The 23,743-nt window shown below is 39.7% G+C and overlaps 3 protein-coding genes and 2 long non-coding RNA genes across 6 annotated transcripts; 4 read left to right on the plus strand and 1 right to left on the minus strand.

Annotated features, from left to right (window-relative positions):
* Positions 1-995: 995 nt before the first annotated feature.
* Positions 996-20,196, plus strand: LOC117759507 (thrombin-like enzyme elegaxobin-2). 2 transcript variants are annotated; one of them, XM_034581685.1, is made up of 8 exons: positions 996-1,154; positions 1,352-1,538; positions 1,682-1,858; positions 1,967-2,028; positions 2,254-2,306; positions 18,232-18,239; positions 19,723-19,774; positions 19,901-20,196. In XM_034581685.1, the coding sequence occupies exons 1-8, from the start codon at positions 1,106-1,108 to the stop codon at positions 20,075-20,077; spliced, it is 765 nt and encodes a 254-aa protein (XP_034437576.1). In that variant the 5' UTR covers positions 996-1,105; the 3' UTR covers positions 20,078-20,196. The 2 variants fall into 2 exon arrangements, with proteins under 2 accessions (XP_034437576.1, XP_034437568.1); XM_034581677.1 differs by lacking the exons at positions 18,232-18,239; positions 19,723-19,774; positions 19,901-20,196 and adding an exon at positions 2,535-2,902 and having other exon boundaries at positions 997-1,154; positions 2,254-2,411.
* Positions 3,089-10,082, plus strand: LOC117759621. Its single transcript, XR_004613526.1, has 2 exons — positions 3,089-3,283; positions 9,939-10,082. It is a non-coding gene; the product is annotated as an uncharacterized LOC117759621 (long non-coding RNA).
* Positions 7,637-9,374, plus strand: LOC117759539 (putative trypsin-6). Its single transcript, XM_034581715.1, has 6 exons — positions 7,637-7,860; positions 8,058-8,235; positions 8,373-8,552; positions 8,663-8,724; positions 8,950-9,071; positions 9,195-9,374. Exons 1-6 carry the CDS (start codon positions 7,812-7,814, stop codon positions 9,369-9,371), a joined length of 768 nt encoding a protein of 255 aa, XP_034437606.1. The 5' UTR covers positions 7,637-7,811; the 3' UTR covers positions 9,372-9,374.
* Positions 9,933-12,156, minus strand: LOC117759615. The gene is made up of 2 exons (XR_004613524.1): positions 12,041-12,156; positions 9,933-9,969 (listed from the first exon to the last, which is right to left on the minus strand). It is a non-coding gene; the product is annotated as an uncharacterized LOC117759615 (long non-coding RNA).
* Positions 18,445-19,033, plus strand: LOC117759596 (anionic trypsin-like). Its single transcript, XM_034581810.1, has 2 exons — positions 18,445-18,526; positions 18,724-19,033. Exons 1-2 carry the CDS (start codon positions 18,478-18,480, stop codon positions 18,900-18,902), a joined length of 228 nt encoding a protein of 75 aa, XP_034437701.1. The 5' UTR covers positions 18,445-18,477; the 3' UTR covers positions 18,903-19,033.
* Positions 20,197-23,743: the final 3,547 nt, after the last annotated feature.

Consider the following 23,743-nt stretch of genomic DNA (forward strand, 5'->3'; position numbering starts at 1 on the left):
ATAAAGGACCCAATCTTGATATTTTCAGGCCAACTCGTAGTGGTTTCGGTCACACTCCTTGTCGGAGCGTTGGTATCTTGAGGCTGCAGAAAACCATGGCACGGTTGACCAATCAAAACCTGGTCTGAGGTAAATTGTAAAGCCTTCCACATTTTATATTTAGGGTGCATTAATAAGATAGCAAAACGTGTTGGTTGTCTACCGGTGCAACCTAAGCCAGGATAAGTGGATGACAATGGACGGACCGAAGGCTCAGCTTTAGTTTGAATCCGTTTCCATCACAGAAAAAACTTTAGGGATTCATAAGTAATTGAACAGACACATGTAAAGTCAAACAATTCTCACATTCAATTTTGTCAGGGTATAATGCTCCTTATTAACACATTAGACTGTGGACCTGTGTATAGAATTGACCTGTAAAGACACTTCTCTTTCTTACTTCTGCTGTATTGGTGACTGGCTGTTTCTCTTTGGTCGTCCTTCAACTGAAATCTCTTTCTTCAATCTGCAAGTCAGAATAACGGTCAAAACAGTACAAGCTGTGTTTTTTAAGATAAACAGGAAGTACAATATCTGTCAAGATGCTAAATATGGATAATTTTATATTGTAAGAAAATCCCTGTTAGAAGTCGTCCAGTAAATTGCCTGCTTCTTTCATTGAAACTGATGGAAAAACATTGAAATCGTTGTTGACACTGTGTCAGAAAGGCGTCGATTAAGGTAAGATTAATTTTGTGAATGTTGAAATACTGCTCATTAAATACAACAAGAACCGTTGGGGAATCAGAGCAAAGCTGTAATGAGGGAGGTCGTTTTCATGCTGTCCTTTGAGACACAAACCAAACTGTAAGAACTAACTGTCAATTTGGTTGAAGAAATAAAAAATTTTGAACATTATTAACTGCTGCTGGCGTTGCATCGCAATGGGACAACAACAACTGATACAGATCAACAATTAGCATAGATGAGCAGATTACTTTAGCCAATGGGGTTGCGTCAGTAAATCTTCACAATGTGATTGGTGCCTCAGAGGCCGACGGGACAGCGTGAACACATTTAAAAAGACACAACCGTTGCATCTGGAGGACAGTCACTGAGACGGTGAATGACAGCGATGGCTCGTCTCACAACTCTTCTCGTTGCCATGTGGCTTGGTGAGTAGGCAGCAATTCTCTCTGTGTTCTAGTTTCAAACTGTTTCAGTAAAGCAATGCATCACATTTCTGTCTTTTATCAAGGTGTGAAAGTGAAGGAGTTTGTGACATGACTGGGTCTGACCAAGAAATACTGCTGCTGCTTCTTTTTCTTTTTGTCAGATACTGTGATAAGGTGTTGTTCTCTGTCTCATTCAGGTGTGACAGTGAGCACAGTGGTTGATCTGGAGAAGAGAATCATCGGAGGTCAAGAGTGTGGACCAAATGAGCGTCTGTACCATGTCCAGCTGATATCCACTGATGGACAACACCAGTACCTTTGTGGCGGCTCTCTGATCAGTGACCAGTGGATTCTGACTGCAGCTCACTGCTATAAGCCAGGACGGTGAGAAAGTGAAACAACTTTTACATTAATGTCCTGATGCACCGGTCATTAATGGTTTGATGTAAAACTATGATTAATAACCAACAGTATTAGAATATGACGTGTTGACTGTGATTCAGTGATGTTTAAACTTTTACCTGTAGGACGTTCACTGCACATATAGGCGTGCATCCTGGTCCTCCTAAAAGAGTACGAATCACAGATCAACCTGTGATCTTCAACGACGGCAAGCAACACGACCTCATGTTACTGAAGCTGCCTAAAGCAGTTGTAGGTGTCAAACCTGTACGAGCTCCCGACTGTCAACATCCTCCCAAGAGGTGAGTTCTCATCCTTCCAGTGAACATGTGAAAATAAAAACTAGAATTAGTTAATTAACTACGTATAGTTTCAAAATATATTTTAATTTTAATTTTTGTTTTTTACAGAGATGCTGTGGTTCAGGTTGCAGGTCACGGTTCCACGAAGGTTGGCCCAAATAATGAAAGAAGTGAGATTAATGTTATTTGATTATTTTTATAATCTTTTTTTCCTTTTGTTCTTGTTTTGTTAAGAAACAAATATTTAAATCAATCAGGTTTTTGTTTGCCTTCTTATTGTGTTGCTTATTTATACAAAAACACTCTCATAGGTTAAATGTAATTCATTAAAGTATCAATAAGTATAATAATCTTCCGGTGGTGAGTTCACTGGTAAAAACTTTTCTTCTCCTCAGAACCTGGTTCTTCAGACACTCTGCATTGTGCTGATATGGACGTCATCGACTGTGAGACGTTCATGAGCTTTCTGCGTCGGAAAAATCCAGAACTCTTCGCAGCCTATAAACATGAGCACGTGATCTGTGCCCATACACCTTCGGTGGATGCCACTCACGTGAGTACACATGTTCACACTTTGTTTCATTTCTTCAGCTTTAACAAGTGTCAATTGTTGGTTATAAATAGAAATAATAATTTGAGCAAAAAAGCGCAATAAATACACGTATGTCTTTCACAGGGTGACTCTGGTGGAGGAGTGGTGTACCAGGACAAGATTTATGGTGTCATTGTACGTGGGCATCCTACAGTTGTCTCTGGTTGGTCACTTATGACTATGGACCTCTGTTATGGGCCATACGATCAGTGGATCAGAAACACCATCGCCCAACCATGAGAAAATGCAGCTTTTGGTTAATGGTGAAATGTTCAGTTTTTAACAGACATTTCACATCAAACTTTACAGTTGATGTCATTGTTCATTAAATGTCCAGCTATAATTTGTAAAGCCCTTTATTCTTTTTACACAACCTTTAAAGGTTCAGTGTGTAAGATTTAGGTGAAAGCACCTATCCGCAGAAATTTAATATAAAATAATCCGAGTCATGTTTTCTTTGGTATGTTTCATCTAAATTGTATGAGTTGTTGTTTTCCTCACTCTAGAATGGGCCCTTTGAATTAAATACTTTATAGTTACTTCAGGAGCGAGTCCTTTCTACGGAGGCCACCATGTTTTTTACAGTAGCCCAGACTGGACAAACTAAACCTTTTGAGTTTTTATGACATCTGAAGCTACCACAGGTCCTCTAACGGGTTTTAAAGGGGAGGATGATGTGAGGGGCATTCAGCTGCAACATGACACTTCACCACTAGATGTCACTAAATTCTACAAACTGAACCTTTTTAAGAAAATTTAAATCTGTAAAAATAATGTTTTACATTGTCTTGTATGTAAATTCAACAGATTGTGTCTGTTTTCATACAGTCATTGTATTGGCGACACAAAATAAAACATAAATTACAAAGGGAGACACAGTAATAAACTGCTCTACTTTCACCAGTTCTGAAAATACAATGAACAATGTCACTTCCTTCTGTTCTGTCAACTGAAATAAAATGAGTAGCATTTCATCCGTGTCAGTTGTTTTCATGCTTTCAGTTTCTAGTTTGTCGTGTCAGTTTTATACTTTTATTAAAGTCCTGCTCCATGTGAATTGTTTGTGGGGAGAACATCAACAACTGGGCTTTTATTATAGCATGGATCATGAAAATGTGTTTTGTAATTCAGCCATATTAGAAAGACAACAATACTATTCCTTTAAGAATCCATTAAACGTTGGTGTTAATCCAGATAAAGGAGCTAATCAAGGATTTGATTTACTGTCTTTAAGATTTTGAGTAAAGGGCTTAAAAAAAACATTTTCACCAATTTCCCAGGTAATCATTCTGTTATCGTGAGGAAAGAAATCTGGCTCGTTGTGCATATGATACCTTAAGTGTGACACGGTTAAATGGTGTGCCTTTGGGCATTCAACAAATTTGGTTATCAGAACAAATATTGAGTATTAATATTAAAAATATTAATATTAAAAAATAACTAATTGATTGAAGTTACCTTGGGGCACCACCCTTCGAAGGAAGGGAAAAGAGCCAATTTATTGATTAAGTCTCATGAAAGTACTAACTACAAATTTGGAACTCGGATCAATAATTAAATTAATAACTATAACCAAATTACCACATAGATAGTTAGCAAAGTTGAAGGATATGGAGTTCTTGACAGTGTAGAGGTTGGCAAAATTCACAATTATGCAACATTAATGAAGACAACATTTGTTGAAGAAAAACATTTACTATGAAGATAATAAAAGTATAAAAACACAAACTACTAAAAGTGTACTTGCTAAATACAGATGTGTATGTGAGTATTCGTGCGTGTGTGTGTGTGTGTGTGTGTGAGTGTGAGTGTGAGTGTGCTTTCAAAATGGCGGCTGGCCACTATGAAGACAAAGACCCCCTGGTGTTTCCACCATGTGGCTGAGATCACATGTGTATCTTAAGTTTCGGGAGATGTGTGCATGTGTTTGTGTGTGTGTGTGTATGTGTGTGTGTGTGTGTGTTGGTGCTAGGTTAGAGAGCAGCTAGTTGAATGCAAAGACAGACTGTGAAGAGCACAACATAACTAACATTAACTTTCAAATAACTTATAACCAAAATATCACAGCAACACAAATCAAACTTATAAACATCACACGGAATAGAACAAACAGTCTTTGCTTAGCCTAGAATAATTATTAGGCCCAGTTGTGTTACCTGTCCATGAAAAGGGAAAAAAGGTTGATTTGCTGTTTGAAGTCCAGTGAAGTCGTCTTGCTGGTTTGTGGCTCCTGTGTTTGTGGTTCTGCTGTGCGATGCAGCTCTTGTGCTGAAGTTCTTAGGCAGGCTCTTCCGTCGCTGCCTTTGGAAGGTTTCAGCAGTCTGCTCCAGGCAGGCCTGCTTGAAGGTGGGTAGAGCTTGGATAGGGGGAAGTTTCCCTGGCTGGGTGAGCTGGAGACCTGCACCTCTCCTCCATGGAAGTTGAGCAGAAAGAGAGGTGAGCTGGAGAGCCACACTTCTCCTCTCGGAGAGTTGAGTAGAAAGAGAAAGAGGAGGGGGGGAACTGGGTTTATATTGGCCTGGTGACCTCATGGGTCACCAGGCCAATAGTGGTTGAAAGTTGTGTCCACGGTCAGTTTTCACACCTCGGCTTTAGAAGTTGAAGCACCCTGGGAGACTGAGTTCTGGAGAATCTCCTTCGGCTCCAGAACAAAGAAACAAGTGGTCAGGCTTTGACTAAACATGTAGGCTGAACTGTAGTTCACAAATACCAGGTCCCAACAGTGTCATTGATCCTCTCTCCACCAGTCCTCCACTTTACAATCAGAAGTGCAGCAGCCTCTTACATAAAGGACACATCAAATGAACGATTCAACAAACTTTATTCTTTTAACCTTGATTAGACTGAATGAATTCAACACTCTTTCACATTTGATGTGGTTAGCCTGTGGTAGCTAACAAGCTGCTAGCTCAGCAACAAGTCTGCTTGTTGTTGCGTTTGGTGTGGTGGGTTCGGAGGCTGGACTGGTACCGGCTGGGTGGGGCTGAGAGACGAGTGCAAACCCATATGACACATTAGGGGGAGGAAGTACGAAACGAGACGATCGATTACATAATTCTTAGAATGGACTGAGTGAAAAAGTCCGCGGAGTGACTGTTTTCATACCTTGAGGCCACCTACTGACCCCTTCAAGTCATTACAGATAGTAAAAGCCCAGAAAATGTATTTTACACAATATGGGAGCTTTAAAACTCGAAAACTTGAATCTTGTTGTCTTTTCAAATTGAAAATCTTTGGCCATCTTTGGCAGTGTCCTCTACCTACATGGCTCCTCTTTTTTATCCTGAGATACCTGTATTCTCTCAGTTTTGTGCGTCACGTGTTGTTGTCGTTGTTACTCTAACCGATTGATTTCGAAATTGGCCTTTCTGTTGCAATAGTTCTGGTGGCAACTGTTTGTTCTCTTATTCAAAACACTTCTTCCCCTTCTCACGTTTGTTGACAGGATGCTGACAAGTGTTTGAGCCGAGAAATCTCTGTGTCCAATCTGCAAGTAAGGATGAAGAGTAAAAAACAGAGCAAGTTGTCAGGATGGCTTTCAGAGATAACAGCTGTAAGTGTAACCAGAACGCGTCACGATTATCTAAAATCTTTCTTTTGTCTGTGGGAACACCAGCTCTTTATGGAAATGTTCCTTGTAGACTAATACATGATCCACACTATAAGTATTTTTATTATACTTGCTCTATGTTTCAGTTTGAAATTAGAAGGACACTCAGTACATTTCTTACCTAAACCAGGGTCCAACAGCTTAACTCCTTAAATTCAATCACAACCAACTAAACAAGATCATAAACAACATAATCTATTTTGCAAAAGAATCGCAGGTTGGTGAAAATAAAACCGAATCAAGATCCGTGCAGTATTCCCTGGGTAATAGGTCAAAATATGGATACAAATATGACCAACCCTGGTCATATTTGTATATAAGACGCATAATATGTATATAAGACGCTCAATTTTGATTAAATATATACAAATAATTCCTAGGTCTGCCCCTTTGTCCAGATCCACGCTAAAATTTAAGGTTTTTTTTCTTGGCCCATGTCCCATCCTTCCACTTAGTTTCATTAGTTTAACCTAATCCTGCTGACAAACAACCAACCAATAAACTAGAATAGCACTTAGAGAGCACATACCTCTGCCAAGGCTCAAGATGTCCAGACATTCTCCAGAGTTCATGTCTCACAACGGCTCGATAATCATAGATATTAGTCCCCTAAACATGAACAAACACAATCTACTTAGAGGGAGTAATAAAGGACCCAATCTTGATATTTTCAGGCCAACTCGTAGTGGTTTCGGTCACACTCCTTGTCGGAGCGTTGGTATCTTGAGGCTGCAGAAAACCATGGCACGGTTGACCAATCAAAACCTGGTCTGAGGTAAATTGTAAAGCCTTCCACATTTTATATTTAGGGTGCATTAATAAGATAGCAAAACGTGTTGGTTGTCTACCGGTGCAACCTAAGCCAGGATAAGTGGATGACAATGGACGGACCGAAGGCTCAGCTTTAGTTTGAATCCGTTTCCATCACAGAAAAAACTTTAGGGATTCATAAGTAATTGAACAGACACATGTAAAGTCAAACAATTCTCACATTCAATTTTGTCAGGGTATAATCCTCCTTATTAACACATGAGACTGTGGACCTGTGTATAGAATTGACCTTTAAAGACACTTCTCTTTCTTACTTCTGCTGTATTGGTGACTGGCTGTTTCTCTTTGGTCGTCCTTCAACTGAAATCTCTTTCTTCAATCTGCAAGTCAGAATAACGGTCAAAACAGTACAAGCTGTGTTTTTTAAGATAAACAGGAAGTACAATATCCGTCAAGATGCTAAATATGGATCATTTTATATTGTAAGAAAATCCCTGTTAGAAGTCGTCCAGTAAATTGCCTGCTTCTTTCATTGAAACTGATGGAAAAACATTGAAATCGTTGTTGACACTGTGTCAGAAAGGCGTCGATTAAGGTAAGATTCATTTTGTGAATGTTGAAATACTGCTCATTAAATACAACAAGAACCGTTGGGGAATCAGAGCAAAGCTGTAATGAGGGAGGTCGTTTTCATGCTGTCCTTTGAGACACAAACCAAACTGTAAGAACTCACTGTCAGATTGGTTGAAGAAATAAAAAATGTTGAACATTATTAACTGCTGCTGGCGTTGCATCGCAATGGGACAACAACAACTGATAAAGATCAACAATTAGCATAGATGAGCAGATTACTTTAGCCAATGGGGTTGCATCAGTAAATCTTCACAATGTGATTGGTGCCTCAGAGGCCGACGGGACAGCGTGAACACATTTAAAAAGACACAATTGTTGCATCTGGAGGACAGTCACTGAGACGCTGAATGACAGCGATGGCTCGTCTCACAACTCTTCTCGTTGCCATGTGGCTTGGTGAGTAGGCAGCAATTCTCTCTGTGTTCTAGTTTCAAACTGTTTCAGTAAAGCAATGCATCACATTTCTGTCTTTTATCAAGGTGTGAAAGTGAAGGAGTTTGTGACATGACTGGGTCTGACCAAGAAATACTGCTGCTGCTTCTTTTTCTTTTTGTCAGATACTGTGATAAGGTGTTGTTCTCTGTCTCATTCAGGTGTGACAGTGAGCACAGTGGTTGATCTGGAGAAGAGAATCATCGGAGGTCAAGAGTGTGGACCAAATGAGCGTCTGTACCATGTCCAGCTGATATCCAAAGGAAATTCCAAGTGTGGCGGCTCTCTGATCAGTGACCAGTGGATTCTGACTGCAGCTCACTGCTTTGCGCCAGGACGGTGAGAAAGTGAAACAACTTTTACATTAATGTCCTGATGTTATTAATGGTTTGATGTAAAACTATGATTAATAACCAACAGTATTAAAATATGACGTGTTGACTGTGATTCAGTGATGTTTCAACTTTTACCTGTAGGGAGTTCACTGCACATATAGGCGTGCATGCTGGTACTCTTCAAAAAGTGGCAATCACAGATCCACCTGAGATCTACATCAACGATGGCAAGAAACACGACCTCATGTTACTGAAGCTGCCTAAAGCAGTTGTAGGTGTCAAACCTGTACGAGCTCCCGACTGTCAACATCCTCCCATGAGGTGAGTTCTCATCCTTCAAGTGAACATTTGAAAATAAAAACTAGAATTAGTTAATTAACTACGTATGGTTTTTCAAAATTTATTTAAATTTAAATTTTTGTTTTTTACAGAGGTGATACGGTTCAGATTGCAGGTCACGCTTCCACCGAGGTTGGCCCAAATAATGAAAGAAGTGAGATTAATGTTATCGGATTATTTTTATAATCTTTTTTTCCTCATGTTCTTGTTTTGTTAAGAGACAAATATTTAAATCAATCAGGTTTTTCTTTGTCTTCTTATTGTGTTGCTTATTTATACAAAAAAACTCTCATAGGTTCAATGTAATTTATTAAAGTATCAATAAGTATAATAATCTTCCAGTGGTGAGTTCACTGGTAAAAACTTTTCTTCTCCTCAGTCGGTGGTTCGTCAGACACTCTGCAATGTGCTGACATGGACATTTCCGTCTGTAAGACTTTCAATTCCATGAAACATCAGCACTTCATCTGTGCCAGTAGACCTTTGGTGGATGCCACTCATGTAAGTATATATGTTCAAACTTTGTTTAATTTCTTCAGCTTTAACAAGTTTCAATTGTTGGTTATAAATAGAAATAATAATTTGAGCAAAAAAGCGCAATAAATACACGTATGTCTTTCACAGGGTGACTCTGGTGGAGGAGTGGTGTACCAGGACAAGATTTATGGTGTCATTTCATATGGTCATAAAAAATATGTCGCCCGTTACCCACTTGCATCTATGGACCTCTGTTATGAGCCATACTTTAAGTGGATCAATGATACTATCTACCCGAAAGGAGCAAATGCAGCTCGTGGTTAATGGTGAAATGTTCAGTTTTTAACAGACATTTCACATCAAACTTTACAGTTGATGTCATTGTTCATTAAATGTCCAGCTATAATTTGTAAAGCCCTTTATTCTTTTTACACAACCTTTAAAGGTTCAGTGTGTAAGATTTAGGTGAAAGCACCTATCCGCAGAAATTTAACATAAAATAATCCTAGTGATGTTTTCATTAGTGTGTTTCATCTAAATTGTATGAATTGTTGTTTTCCTCACTCTAGAATGGGCCCTTTGAATTAAATACTTTATAGTTACTTCAGGAGCGAGTCCTTTCTACGGAGGCCACCATGTTTTTTACAGTAGCCCAGACTGGACAAACTAAACCTTTTGAGTTTTTATGACATCTGAAGCTACCACAGGTCCTCTAACGTGTTTGAAAGGGGAGGATGATGTGAGGGGTATTCAGCTGCAACATGACACTTCACCACTAGATGTCAGTAAATTCTACAAACTGAACCTTTTTAAGAAAATTTACATCTGTAAAAATAATGTTTTACATTGTCTTGTATCTAAATTCAACAGATTGTGTCTGTTTTCATACAGTCATTCTATTGGGGACAAAATAAAACATAAACTACAAAGGGAGACACAGTAATAAACTGCTCTACTTTCACCAGTTCTGAAAATACAATGAACAATGTCACTTCCTTCTGTTCTGTCAACTGAAATAAAATGAGTAGCATTTCATCTGTGTCAGTTGTTTTCATGCTTTCAGTTTCTAGTTTGTCGTGTCAGTTTTATACTTTTATTAAAGTCCCGCTCCATCTGAAGTGTTTGTGGGGAGAACATCAACAACTGGGCTTTTATTACAGCATGGATCATGAACATGTGTTTTGTAATTCAGCCATATTAGAAAGACAACAATACCATCCCTTTAAGAATCCATTAAATTTTGGTGATAATCCAGATAAAGGAGCTAATCCAGAATATATTTTACTGTCTTTAAGATTTTGAGTAAAGGGCTTTAAAAAAATCATTTTCACCAATTTCCCAGGTAATCATTCTGTTATCGTGAGGAAAGAAATCTGGCACATGTAGTGAAATGTTCAAATTACTCTGCAGCAGACACACAGGTTTTTATCGGCTCTGATCAGCGGCTATGGAAACGTGACACCAGGGTGAACGTGCTAATTTGGACATTCTCGTTGCAATTGTGTCGTCCAACATAAAAAATTGAAATGAAATGAAACAGCAAAGTTACATTGAAGTTCAGATACACTCGCTGCACAGACAATAGTACCCAGTGCTTCACGTGTTATCACACCTTCAGGCAAATTCAGGACACAAAGTTGTAGTTGCATATCAGTTACTGAGTGAAATATTTGCTTTTGCTATTGAACTTATCATCACAGCAAGAGGAGATATTTTACCAAGTAACTGATCAACTAACTTTAACAAGAACCTTGTGTTTAATGTCTTATCTTCAGTTGAGACACACACACACACACACACACACACACACACACACACACACACACACACACACACACACACACACACACGCACACACACGCGCACACACACACACACAGTTACTAAAGATTAAACTGGAAGCCACATCATTTGCAAAGTAATGAAATGACTCAACGGCTGGTCAGACCTCACTTGTCTTTGGTTCTTTCAACACTAAAAATGCATGTGTATGTATGGGGTTAGAAAAAATACAATACACCCAAAAACAAAATAAAAGCACTCTATTAGTCTGAGGACGGAAGGGATGTAATTACAGTTTTTCTCGATTGCTTAAGCACGATTTTTACCAGAACCAGCTACACACTGCCGTTGCTAACCTAAAACACTTTTAGCAATTCTACTTCTCGGTGGTTAGAGTACTGTAAGTGAAGTACACAGAGAAAGTGCAAATATATAATAAATTCACCAAACACTACACAAGACCAATGCTGCAGACTGATGAAATTATAATTTATTTCTCTCTATATTCCCAAATCAGTCAACATTGAGAATCAAAACAAAACATGTCCCAGTTTTCATGCTACTACAGTAGTGTGCATAACACTGTAAGCTCAGCAAATATCAGACAAACATAAAATTCTGTATCCAGTACAGGTTTCAATGAGGGGTACCTGAGCCTGGGGCCGGAGATCGTAAACCCTCCACCGCAATGCCGAGAAAAACTCTCTGATTGGGTTTAGAAACGGAGAGTATGGTGGAAGGTATAGTACTGTAAACTGTGGATGGTGTTGAAACCAGTTCTGGACCAGAGCAGAGCGGTGGAATGACACATTGTCCCAGATGACAATGTATTGCATCTGGTGCATGTGGTTTACTGCTGTGACGATGTTGTGCAATCGGTCCAAAAATGTGAGAATGTGAGGTGTGTTGTAAGGGCCCATATTGGCGTGACGGAGGAGGACCCCATTCTGTGTAATGGCAGCGCAAAGGGTGATGTTACCCCCACGTTGCCCTGGGACATTGATTACAGCCCCGTGGCCAATGATATTTCTGCCTCTCCTTCTTGCTTTTGTCAGGTTGAACCCTGCCTCATCTATGTATATGAATTCATGAGGGATCATTTGCAAAGTAATGAAATGACTCAACAGCTGGTCAGACCTCACTTGTCTTTGGTTCTTTCAACACTAAAAATGCATGTGTCTGCAGTCATTCTATTGGGGACAAAATAAAACATAAACTACAAAGGGAGACACAGTAATAAACTGCTCTACTTTCACCAGTTCTGAAAATACAATGAACAAAGTCACTTCCTTCTGTTCTGTCAACTGAAATAAAATGAGTAGCATTTCATCCGTGTCAGTTGTTTTCATGCTTTCAGTTTCTAGTTTGTCGTGTCAGTTTTATACTTTTATTAAAGTCCCGCTCCATGTGAAGTGTTTGTGGGGAGAACATCAACAACTGGGCTTTTATTACAGCATGGATCATGAACATGTGTTTTGTAATTCAGCCATATTAGAAAGACAACAATACCATTCCTTTAAGAATCCATTAAACTTTGGTGTTAATCCAGATAAAGGAGCTAATCAAGGATTTATTTTACTGTCTTTAACATTTTGATTAAAGGGCTTTTAAAAAATCATTTCCACCAATTTCCCAGGTAATCATTCTGTTATCGTGAGGAAAGAAATCTGGCACATGTAGTGAAATGGTGAAATTACTCTGCAGCAGACACACAGGTTTTTATCGGCTCTGATCAGCGGCGATGGAAACGTGACACCAGGGTGAACGTGCTAATTTGGACATTCTCGTTGCAATTGTGTCGTCCAACATAAAAAATTGAAATGAATTGAAACAGCAAAGTTACATTGAAGTTCAGATACACTCGCTGCACAGACAATAGTACCCAGTGCTTCACGTGTTATCACACCTTCAGGCAAATTCAGGACTCAAAGTTGTAGTTGCATATCAGTTACTGAGTGAAATATTTCCTTTTGCTATTGAACTTATCATCACAGCAAGAGGAGATATTTTACCAAGTAACTGATCAACTAACTTTAACAAGAACCTTGTGTTTAATGTCTTATCTTCAGTTGAGACACACACACGCACGCACGCACACACACACACATGCGCACACCAGTGTTGTGCATGAATGAGTTCAAAAGAACGCGTTCATTGAACTCATTCATTTTTATGAGAACGATGAACTGAACGCAACTTAATGACAAATAATGAATTTGAACGGTGAACACGTTCATATTATCTGAGGTCTCGCTAAAACGTTATGGAATGTTTTCCTTCTCCTGAGGAGAGACGCTGTCTAAATCGAATGCTTGCACCATGTCGTTGCTCAGTGCCCGTAAAATTTCCGCGATGTAGCCTAACCTAAACCAACTAACTCGACTTCGCACTACGTTACCCATGATTCATCGCACACACATGTAGTCCAAACAAGCAACGTATTCCAAGACAACAGCTCTCGGTCTCATATAAAAATGGCAAGTGAAAGCAGAGACGCAGACTCAGCGACTACATCCGATGCACCTTATTATTATTTGCGGGATTTTTACACACTGTCTGATAAAGATTCCGACAGTAAACATCTCACCTTTCTATGCAAATTGTGTCGTCCTGCGCTGAAAAAGCAAGTCCGGACGTCAGCCTCATCCGCATCTAATTTAAAACGGCATGTGGAGCTGAAGCATCCAGCTAGCCTAAAAAGTTATCTCCAAGTAATTGAAAGTCAAAAAAAGACCAAGACCCCCTGCCAACAGCCCCAAATGACCCAAACCACATTGTCTGCAGCCTTCAAGGGTATGATTTCCCAGCAACAGGTAGACAAACTCGTAATTGACTACATTGTTGGAGATTTACAGCCTCTGAGTAAAGTGGAAAAGCCCTCCTTCATCAGACTAGTGAATGGTTTGTAACCAGGCAGACGTGTGCCTTCAAGAAGGCAGGTTCAGGGACTGTTCAATAAAGAATTCAGTGAGGTTATCAGTAACCTTGAAGCTGAACTTGCTGATATTGACTATGTTTGCACAACAGCAGATTGTTGGTCAGCTGTCAACAAAGGATTTATGAGCATTACCATTCATTGGCTGGACAAAAATGATATATCACAGAGAAGGTCAGCAGTCCTTGCATGCTGCCGTGTCAGAGGAGCACACACATATGATGTGCTGGCAAAAGTGTTGGCAGATGTGTATAAGGAGTTTAAAATTCAAAACAAAATTGTGTGCACTGTGACGGACAACGCTTCAAATTTTGTTAAAGCATTCAACTGTTTTGGAGAGAGTGTTGCCATTACTGATGCAGCTGATGAAGCAACTGAAGATGATGCATCAGAAGAATCTGGCCCTGCTAGTGAGAGCTCAGATGAGGATGATGGGATTGAGCCTGCACCTCTCTCAGATTTAGAGGATCCTTGCCTTCCACCTCACAGAAGGTGCATGGCTCACACCTTAAATCTGGTTGCCAAAGACACAGAAAAGGTATCTGATAGACAGTACAAAACGCGAGTGAGGCCCGTCTTTTCAAAGGCATCTGCTCTATGGAACAGAGTGAAAAGAAGTCCAAAAGCCTCCGATTTTGTTGAGGAAAAGCTTGGGATTGACTTTGTAACACCAAATGATACACGTTGGAACTCTATGTTCCTCTCCATGCAGCGACTGTCTAAAATAGCAACTATGATTCCCCAGGCCAGTCTGTCTACGGATCCTGAATATGACAGACTCCTCCTGCACACTGTCTGTGATGAGTTTGGCCTACGTCGATTTACTCCAGAAGAAATCGACTTCATACACAAGTTTGTGAATGTGATGAGCCCCCTAGCCTCTGCCCTGAACATCCTTCAGGGGGAGAAAAACACATTCCTTGGGTTCCTGGCTCCCACTATTGTCCAGCTGAAGAATGATTTGAATGGCCTATTGGATGAGAGTTTCGAGCCTGCGGCTACGCAAGGTTTATTTGCATGTCGTCCCCTCATCCAGAACATGATACAGTCACTCTCTACAAGAGTGGAAGTCATGCTCGAAAAGAGAGAAAACATACTGGCAGCTATACTACTGCCAGCATTCAAGATGGACTGGGTGGAGGATGAGATTAAGCGCTTGCAATATCGCATGATGTTGAAGCAAGAATTTCAATCTGTTGACATAGCTGATGACTCTAATCAAGCCCAGTCATCTGGTGGCTCTGAGAGCAAAAGGTCATCCTTTTTCAAATTTAACCGCCCATCAAGTGTCAAAAAGTCTGAGGTGGACATCTACCTGGATGCACAGACCAATGATGACTTCACGGAGTACATAGTCTTACCAAAACTGACAAAGCTGTTTGTCAAATACAACACAGCACTCCCTTCGAGCGCTCGAGTAGAGAGGCTATTCAGCACTGGTGGCCAGATCTTTAGGCCCAGGAGAAACAGGTTGGGAGATGCCAACTTTGAAAAGCAATTGCTTTTAAATGCTAACAAAAAGCAGGAGTCTAGTCTGTGGACTAAGCAAGCTTGTGTGATTCTTTGATAAGAACATTGTTTACATGTTTGTTTACTCAGAGTTTTGAGTGTCAGTCCCATAACAGAGGGGCACCTGAGTTCTACAGGGGTGCAGTTTACAGTATAAAGAGTTCAAAAGGAGTTGTTGATGTTCGAATGCATGTCATCAGTACTTGTTACGCTGTCCAAGTAATATTTCAGGACTTTGTCTGAAAAGTTAACAACCTACCTCTCTTGAGCTGTTTTCATTTCATTTCATTTTAATTTTAATGTTTTTTTACAATATTACATAGCCTACATTATTTAACTGAAGCCATTTTCTAAAGGTAGGTGCAACAGACAAATAAAACAAACCCCCCAACAAACTTTTTGTCCTCTGTCCACACATTTATTTTATAAATTTAAATGATGGAATTTAAGGTCTAGCCTAATAATTGGTTTCATAGCAAGGCATAGCACTATGATTTGTTGTGCCTTTTGTTTGCAGGGTATGAATAAATAAACAGGCAAAATTAGCAATAATTAAAAAGGAATTTTAGGAATTTTAGGAATTGATACATATGAAGTACAGTTTAAGGCAAGGGGTAAGTCTTTCATTCTCACTTTCCACCTTAAAACTATGAAATGAACTGAACGATGAACTAGTTCAGAATTTAAATGGTGAACTATGAACGTGAACTATTCATGTTTACTTGTATGAACTGAACTTTGAACTAGTTCATGAGAGGTGTGAACTTGCACAACACTGGCGCACACACACACACAGTTACTAAAGATTAAACTGGAAGCCACATCATTTGCAAAGTAATGAAATGACTCAACGGCTGGTCAGACCTAACTTGTCTTTGGTTCTTTCAACACTAACAATGCATGTGTATGTATGGGGTTAGAAAAAATACAATACACCCAAAAACAAAATAAAAGCACTCTATTAGTCTGAGGACGGAAGGGATGTAATTACAGTTTTTCTCGATTGCTTAAGCACGATTTTTACCAGAACCAGTTACACACTGCTGTTGCTAACCTAAAACACTTTTAGCAATTCTACTTCTCGGTGGTTAGAGTACTGTAAGTGAAGTACACAGAGAAAGTGCAAATATATAATAAATTCACCAAACACTACACAAGACCATAAACACTAAAATCACAATTACAGTAAGTATTACACAATTATCAAAACCTTACACTCAAGGAGCAAAACAACGGCCCAGATCTGCACCACTATAAGCACAATGTCAGCTTCACACCTTTTGCACTAAACACACTTGTATACATTAGACACAGACGTCACTTCCTTGCAATTCCAAAGCACTGACTAGAGTACTGTAAGTGAAGTACACAGAGAAAGTGCAAATATACAATAAATTCACCAAACACTACACAAGACCAATGCTGCAGACTGATGAAATTATAATTTATTTTTCTCCATATTCCCAAATCAGTCAAAATGTCAACATGGAGAATCACAACAAAACATGTCCCAGTTTTCACGCTACTACACTAGTGTGCATGACACTGTAAGCTCAGCAAATATCAGACCAACAGAAGATTATGTTTCCAGTTCAGGTCACAATGACAGATTTCACTGTATGTCTGCTAAGATTTGGCTGAACTCTTAGTCCAGACTCCCTCAGCGTCAATCCGTGGTTCACGACATGGTCAACTAGTGTTGCGCGAATTTCATTTGATAAATTTGGTCCTCTTCTTCTTTGAGCACGTTCTCCTCCTGCTTCAGGTCTTCCTCTTCCTCTTCCTCTTCCTCTTCCTCTTCCTCCACCTCGGCCTCTGGCACGGCCTCCGCCTCTTCCTCTTCCTCCTTCTCCTCCTCCGTGGATTCCCCCTCTCACCCTCACTCTTCTTCTTCTGACTCCTTCCATTTTGGTTGAAGACAGGTGAACTCACCTGCTGCATTTGTATAGAGCTTAAACCTGATTGGTGTGTCTACAATTTAGCAATCATGTGTTTGCGCACCTGATGGCTGTGTTGAACCAATTGGCTCATAGGGGGGGTCATTTGACAGTCAGTGCTTTGGAATTGCAATCTTGATATACTTCTGTGTTTAATGTATACAAGTGTGTTTCGTGTTTTGCAAATACTGTGTGTATTGTTTTGCAAAAAGTGTGAAGCTGACATTGTGCTTATAGTGGTGCAGATCTGGGCCCATGTTTTGCTCCTTGAGTGTAAGGTTTTGATAATTGTGTAATACTTTTGATTTTAGTGTTTATGCAATCGAACAAAACTGTAAGTGGTTTCGTATTTATTTCATATTAATTAGAATCATAGAATATTGAATTATGAACTAATAAGGAAACGATTACAATCAGAAGTGCAGCAGCCTCTTACATAAATGTCACATCGAATGAACGATTCAGCAAACTTTATTCTTTTAACTTGGATTAGACTGAATTAATTCAACACCTTTTCAACGGTGCCCTGAAAACACATCAATCTTTACAATTCAATTTAAACAGCCTACCTAAGATTATGTAGGATCAATGCCGTGAACCTGTTTGTTGGTCTTTCCAACAAAAGTTCAGTAGGTTATATAAATACTCTGTAATCGTAGAATATGTATCAGCTACAGGGCGGCTGTGGCTGAGGGGTAGAGCGGTCGTCCTCCAACCTGAAGGTCGGCAATTCGATCCCCAGTCTTCCCCATCTGCATGCCGAAGTGTCCTTGGGCAAGATGCTGAACCCCGAATTGCCCCTCATAGAACAACAAAGTAATAATAGATGCACTGTATGAATGTGTGTGTGAATGGGTGAATGAAAAACTGTACTGTAAAGAGCTTTGAGTGGTCATCAAGACTAGAAAAGCACTACATAAATACAAAACCATTTACCATTACCATTTACATATAAAATACCTACAATATATACGTTCTTTACAAGATCCAAAATTTGTACCTCTTTGTTTGATGAACTTCACAAGTTCTTCCTCTGTACCTACATATAAGTACTGATACCTGATGTATTTGTACAGCATTCGTACAAAATATTACACTGTACGTTAATCTAAACTGTTATCCAAAAATTAGCATAGATGTGCAGATTACTTTAGCCAATGGGGTTGCGTAAATCTTCACAATGTGATTGGTGCCTCAGAGGCCGACGGGACAGAGGAACAGATTTAAAAAGACTGTTGCATCTGGAGGACAGTCACTGAGACGCTGAATGACAGCGATGGCTCGTCTCACAACTCTTCTCGTTGCCATGTGGCTTGGTGAGTAGGCAGCAATTCTCTCTGTGTTCTAGTTTCAAACTGTTTCAGTAAAGCAATGCATCACATTTCTGTCTTTTATCAAGGTGTGAAAGTGAAGGAGTTTGTGACATGACTGGGTCTGACCAAGAAATACTGCTGCTGCTTCTTTTTCTTTTTGTCAGATACTGTGATAAGGTGTTGTTCTCTGTCTCATTCAGGTGTGACAGTGAGCACAGTGGTTGATCTGGAGAAGAGAATCATCGGAGGTCAAGAGTGTGGACCAAATGAGCGTCTGTACCATGTCCAGCTGAAAGACAGTGCAGGTTCCTGTGGCGGCTCTCTGATCAGTGACCAGTGGATTCTGACTGCAGCTCACTGCGTTGAGCCAGGAGAGTGAGACAGTGAAACAACTTTTACTTTAATGCTCTGATGCACCGGTCATTAATGGTTTGATGTAAAACTATGATTAATAACCAACAGTATTAGAATATGACGTGTTGACTGTGATTCAGTGATGTTTAAACTTTTACCTGTAGGAATGTCATCGCATATATAGGAGTGCATCATGGTACTCTTAAAGAAGTGGAAATCACACATCCACCTGTGATCTACATCAACAACAACCAGAAACACGACCTCATGTTACTGAAGCTGCCTAAAGCAGTTGTAGATATCAAACCTGTACGAGCTCCCGACTGTCAACATCCTCCCAAGAGGTGAGTTCTCATCCTTCCAGTGAACATGTGAAAATAAAAAATAGAATTAGTTAATTAACTACGTATAGTTTCAAAATATATTTTAATTTTAATTTTTGTTTTTTACAGAAGTGATACGGTTCAGATTGCAGGTCACGGTTCCACGAAGGTTGGCCCAAATAATGAAAGAAGTGAGATTAATGTTATTTGATTATTTTTATAATCTTTTTTTCCTTGTGTTCTTGTTTTGTTAAGAGACAAATATTTAAATCAATCAGGTTTTTGTTTGTCTTCTTATTGTGTTGCTTATTTATACAAAATAACTCTTGTAGGTTCAATGTAATTTATTAAAGTGTCAATAAGTATAATAATCTTCCGGTGGTGAGTTCACTGGTAAAAACTTTTGTTCTCCTCAGAACCTGGTTCTTCAACAACTCTGCATTGTGCTGATATGAACGTCACCGACTGTCAAGAGCTCATAACATATCTGATCACAGATCATAAGCAATATTACGATGCCAAACAACATGAGCACTGGATCTGTGCCTCTAGACATGGGGTGGATACATGTGGCGTGAGTACATGTCTTCTAACTTTGTTTCATTTCTTCAGCTGTAACAAGTTTCAATTGTTTGTTAAAAATAGAAATGTTAATGATTACAGAAAAAAAATGCAATAAACACACGTATGTCTCTCACAGGGTGACTCTGGTGGAGGAGTGGTGTACCAGGGCAGGATTTATGGTGTCCATAAAATGGGTCATCCTACACATGCCTGTGTTGAACCAGCTGGATTTATGAATCTCTGTTATGAGCCATACTTGAACTGGATCAGAGCTACTATCAACCCACCAGGAGCAAATGCAGCTTTTGGTTAATGGTGAAATCTTCAGTTATTTAACAGACATTTCACATCTAAATTTACAGTTGATGTCATTGTTCATTAAATCTTTAACTATCATTTGTTAATTCGTGAAATATTTGTTATACAATTGTATAGGAATTTGTAAAATAAACAATTGTGCCTTTTCCCATATGTAAATTCTATAGATGGCTTCTGTTATCATACAGTCTTTGTATTGGAAACAAAACTACAACGGTAGACATAATAATATTCTGTTCTTCTTTTACCAAAACTGAAAAGAAAATGAACAATTTGACTTTCTTTCCCCAACGTTCTGTCAACTGAAATAAAATGAGTATCAATGCATTCGTGGCTTGTTGTTTTTAAGGTTTTAGTGTCAAAGTCAAACTATACACATGAGCACATTCCTGCACAATGTAAAACTTCTTTAGTCAATGTTTTGTCTTACCTTTACCACCAATGAATTGAATGACTACCCTGCGGGACTGTGAGAAATCGCCAGTGAGGAGAGAACATGTTTTATGGATTCTCTTTACTTTTTCATGCGTTGTTTATCTATTTAAGTTCATCTCCACGTGGAACACTTGTGGGAAGACAAAACAAATGCATCAAAATAGCTCAATCAACATCTCTGCTTTTACCATAGCATGAAGATGTGTTTTGCATTTCACCATATTGAGAAGAAGACAGTAAAATCACAGTTTTATTCCAGCCCAGGTTAAGTGCACCTTGTTGGGTGCCGCTGCTGGTGATGCTGGTAGATAGAGTCTGCTTTTCCTCACAGAACTTTGTTGTGGGACTTAGAAAGTAATGACAAACAGAAAACACAAACCTTTAGTAAACAAGCACAACTGGGAAGTTGCAAATTTCTCACAACCTGAAAAATCTTTGCCTCATCTTTGCCTTTCTGTCCCTTCTGGTGTAGAAACATGATGATGTTCTCTGCCAGTGAAAACAACATCATTCTTGGTTCCAGGTGATTTTACACACTAATGAAAACATGTGAACTTCATATTAAATCTTGCTGATAGAGCCCTGTAAACCTTTCCCACTGTACCTCTAAGTCAGTTTCACTTTCCTCCAGTTTATGGAGTGTAAGAGCAGAAACTGTTGGTAGGAATGGAAAACGTCCTTTGCATAAATGTGCACAGGTCCGCAGCCAATAGGATCGTGTTGATAAGTGTTCGTGGTTTGACCGTCAGCTGCCACTGCTGAGACAGACAGAAGGTGATGATATGACTGAGAACAATGGCTCAACTGATGCTTCTTCTCTATCGGCTGTGGCTCAGTAGAGTATTCAAATGCTTTCTATAAATTATACTGGTCAAGCTTTGTTTTTACGATGCTGTGTTAAAGTACTCGTGTTTAAATTTTCGTGTTTAGTTTCACATTTGAATAGATTGAATCAGTTGCTGCATTTGTCTGTATGCAGTTCATCCTAAGTTTGGAAGTTTGTATCCACAAGTAGAGCTATGATACAATATTGTTATGTTCGTGCAGGAAAATCTGATATTATCATCATCCATCCATCCATCCATCCATCCATCATCCATCCATCTGTCTGCTTTTTACAGGCATCATATTGATGAACCGAACTACCCTAAAACAGCATTTGGTCATTGACAGGCACTTCTGTTACAGTTGTGTATGTCGCCTGTTCAGTTTAATATCGCACAAGACTCAACTGAACAGAACCTTTTTGTGATGTTGAGATTTGTGTAGCAAAGTCCAACTGATATAATTACAGTTATATGAAACAAGACTCCTGTTATCCAAGCAAGACTGAGGGTAGAACGGTTTATTTATTCATCTCTCACGTTTAGCTTTAACAGTGATTACGTTTGTCATGCAGTTTTTATTTCTTCTTGCATTGTCTAGCATTGTTTTCAACCACATTCGACCTGACTGCACATTTCAGGAAGCCTGCTACGGTGGAACACATCATCAAGCATTGATCCTAACTGGAGCTGTCAGCCCAGCAATCAGCAAGTCAAGGATAATCTGGTTTGAAAAGGCTGCCCACCTCACTGCTGCATACCAGGAGCCTTTGAGTAACACATCACTAAGCCTCTGAGGAGGAAGAGGAATTGATTTAATGCAGGGACATGTTTCTGTGGTGAACACTTCCATCCATACCCAGTGTAGCAGTTTGTGCACAAACTGACTGTAAACCGTCTTTGAAAGACATGTTCAAATTATAAATACAGACCGTTTACCTTGGTCTGCTTCTTGTGTCCTGCAAACATTAAAGCACTGATCTATAGACGTACATCAGTTCAACTCATGTACTGCTACGGTGCTTTAAAAAAAAAGGTACAGTGCTTAAATGTTGATAAAACGTCACACAGTGCTATTCTTCATGGACACAGCAGAATTACGTTTCTTTAAAATGGGCTGGACAGTAGCGTGGTTTCATAAACATGCACTGGCCACGATTCTTTATAAACTAAAACCTACAATCCATTATGTTCATTCAGGAACAAACAGTTGAAGGATTTATGAGGTCAAGATAAATGTTTGAACTCTTTTGGCCGTTTACTGTTTTCTAAAGTGTACTTATCATGATATGGTGGTGCAGTCGTTGTGCATCTGATTGTGTATTCAACCCACACAGGATCATTTGTTCTCCCAGACACACACTTAAACAAATAATGAGCGATGTTGACCTTCATTTATTCCATTAATCAGTCTGTTTATCAGCCCGAAACACAGAAGTCAGATTGATGCCACTGTCCCGGTGTCTCAGGCGAAGTGAGATGGATGATGTCTGTGCCAGATGGTAGAAATGTGATCCGAAGCAGCGTAATGTTTGTGAGTCAGACCCTCCACGTGCTGCTCATTCGTCTCACTGCTGGGATGGTGCAGGTGATGATGATGATGATGATGATGATGATGCATGTCTGGCGCGGCGTACAGACGGCTGCAGACAACATGAAGATGCGACGCCACACTTGACCGTCGCAGCGGCACGTGTGTAGAAACCGTCATTTCGATTCTGGATATTTTGCCACGCAGCGCTGGCGAGAGGGCCGATGGGAGGGGGTGAGATGGGGGCTGCAAACTTTCAAAGTGCTGCTCTTTAAAGGCTTGGAAGGTCGGCATGGTGGTGAAGTGGTTAACCCGGATGTTTCATAGCAAGGTTCTTTGTTCGAATCCTGGTTTGTGGAGTTTGCATGTTGTGTCTCCCCGGCTGTGTCTGAAATCACTCCCTCACTATTCCCTACTTGACCATATAGTGACTTCTACATAGAGATAACTATACGCTGACGTCATTGTCACAGGATTTTGACGTACAACAACAAAAACAACAACGTCGGCCGGTGGAAAATCCCACAGTAAAGGTTTATTTTACACTTAAACAAAAAAACATATTGAATGACCATCCTTAAATATAGAAATAAACTGGTTTCCTGCAGTTTGTGCTGCGACGCGCTGCTCTGCTTCTATTAACATCCGTACGACGTGGTGCGCTAGAGTGGGTGATTTCGGACACAGCCGCTGTGTAGGTTTTCTCCCACAATCCAATGGGGTTATGTTAATTGGAGTCTCTTAATTGACCCGACTGAGATAGTTGTCCCGGGTGTCCCCCACCATGATGCTTGAAAGGATAATGTTAAAGATACAGATCTTTTATTTTCATATCACAACAAAGGATACATTTGTCAATAATTGTTAATTG

The sequence above is a fragment of the Hippoglossus hippoglossus genome, chromosome 1 (genome assembly GCF_009819705.1).
Source record: "Hippoglossus hippoglossus isolate fHipHip1 chromosome 1, fHipHip1.pri, whole genome shotgun sequence".
NCBI lineage: Eukaryota > Metazoa > Chordata > Actinopteri > Pleuronectiformes > Pleuronectidae > Hippoglossus > Hippoglossus hippoglossus.